Here is a 1,977-nt window from a genome sequence, read left to right as displayed (position 1 = left end):
GGTTTTGAACAACCAGCCTTCTCGTTAGCAGTCAGATGCTTTAGGCACTGCACCACCAGAGCTCCTTGCCAAATGGTATAAACCAAAACCAGAAGGGAATAAATTGAAGAGGAAAATTATCCCTCATCTTCACCTCTCAGTTCTCCTCCCTCTCACCTCTCACCATTGCTCCCTCAAGATAACATTTACATCTTCTTATGAAAACTTCCAGAAGCTCATGAAAAATATATCCATATTTTAAAAACACATTGGGACAATCCTGTTTGACAACTTGTTTTTTTTTCCTCTTAATTGTATGCATTGTACCTTTTTCCATGCTAGCACATACAGAGCTATCTCAATCTTTTAAAATACTTTTTAACTTTAGTTTTCTTTTTTATAAGGCATACACTCATATATTCACAAAATTCAAAAAGAGTAAATGGTGAAGATTGGTTTTCTAATCCTATTTCTCAGCTGTTGAGTTTCCCTCAGTCTGTCTCTTTCTCTCTGTCCCTCTCAGTGACTGTTTATCATTCCATTGTATGAATGAACTGTAAGTTATTCACTCATTTCATTAAGAAACATCTAAGTTGTTTCTAGGGATTTATTTTTATCACTACAAACACAGCTACAATGGAAAATATTATACATAAATATTTTGTGATATGAATTCAGGTGATTCTTTTTAGGCCTTAATTTTCTTTCTTTTCTGTTAAAATTATTCCCTACTTTTTATTTTGGAAAGTTTCAAATCCATTGGAAAGTTAAAAATAACAAAAATGAACACTCATATACCCCTCAACAAGACATCGCAATTGTTAACATTTTACCACACGTATTTTGTCTCTCTTTGTGTACATTTTGTGTGTGTGTGTATGTGTGAGATGAACCATTTGAAATGAAGTTTCAGGTACCATGACTCTATACCCTCACATACTTGAGCATGCAACTCCTAAGGGTAAGGCCATTCTCATATGTATCCATAATGACATGGTCACACCTCAGGTAATTAATGCTTATATCCAGCATTGTGCCCTTTTCAGATTTCTCCAACTGTCACAAAATAGTCTTTTATAGCATTTTTTTTTCCTTTTAAATGAAGATCCTTCAAGATTGACTATTGCTATTGATTGTTATCTCTCTTTAGTCTGTTTTAATCTTTGATTTGTTTGTGAAGAGACCAGGCCAGTGTCCTCTTACCTAAATTAAGAGGTTGGAGAATAGAATCTGCACATTCTGAGTTTGTCTGTTTCCTTCCAGTGTCATTTAACTTGCTCCTCTCTCCCCTGAATTCCCTATACATTGGAAGTTGAGTCTAGAGATCTGAGGATATCCAGACTAGGCATTTTGGATCAGAATACTCCGGGAGGCCCATGAGGTCAGGCAGTTTCCTCTGGGTCACTGCTAGCAAAGCGTTTTGTGCATGCAGACAGGGTAGGCTTGACGTGTGCCGCTCACCTGTCCTGAGCCCCTTAATCTGTGTCCTGGCAGCATCCCGTCCTCCAAAGCTTGTGGGCCGTTCACCAACTTCAACACCACCTGGGAGGTGGTTCCCAAGACGGTGAGCACATTCCCCAGCTCGCTGCAGGCGCTGATCCACGGCGCCACGTCCGAGGCCTTTGCGGTGCCCTTCTTCATGATCATCTGGTAAGTCGGCACCACCTGGACCCAGCGGGGCATGCAGGCTCCTTTCCACCAGGAATGGGGGTCACTTGTTATGTTTGCTACATCCTGAACCTCTCTGAGCCTCACTTTCCCATCTCTCAAATGGACATCATAATTGTGGCTATCTAAGAAGGTCCTTGAGCAGATTTAGTAAGATCACGTATGCAAGGCACTTAGCCCATTGCCTGGCTTATAAGAAACCAAAAAACATTATTTATCAGTGGGTAGTGCAAAGGGTTCAAACCCACCAGCCACTCCTTGGAAGGAAGGTTGGGCAATCTACTTCCGTAGTGATACTGCCTCAGAAACCCAAGGAGGGGTCGCTATGAG

The 1,977-nt window shown here is 40.9% G+C and overlaps 1 protein-coding gene across 1 annotated transcript in view; it reads left to right on the top strand.

Moving 5' to 3' along the window:
• The window catches only part of TMC7 (transmembrane channel like 7), a 61,821-nt gene that overhangs the window by 55,759 nt on the left and 4,085 nt on the right, over nt 1-1,977 (top strand). The window contains exon 13 of the mRNA XM_007950593.1: nt 1,474-1,629. Coding sequence (XP_007948784.1) covers nt 1,474-1,629 — 156 coding nt within the window. The remainder of the gene's footprint in view (nt 1-1,473; nt 1,630-1,977) is intronic.

This window comes from Orycteropus afer, unplaced genomic scaffold (genome assembly GCF_000298275.1).
Source record: "Orycteropus afer afer isolate SDZICR_OR568_19922 unplaced genomic scaffold, OryAfe1.0 scaffold00281, whole genome shotgun sequence".
NCBI lineage: Eukaryota > Metazoa > Chordata > Mammalia > Tubulidentata > Orycteropodidae > Orycteropus > Orycteropus afer.
The sequence above is the reverse complement of the archived record's forward strand: the minus strand, read 5'-3'. Positions and strand labels throughout refer to the sequence as shown.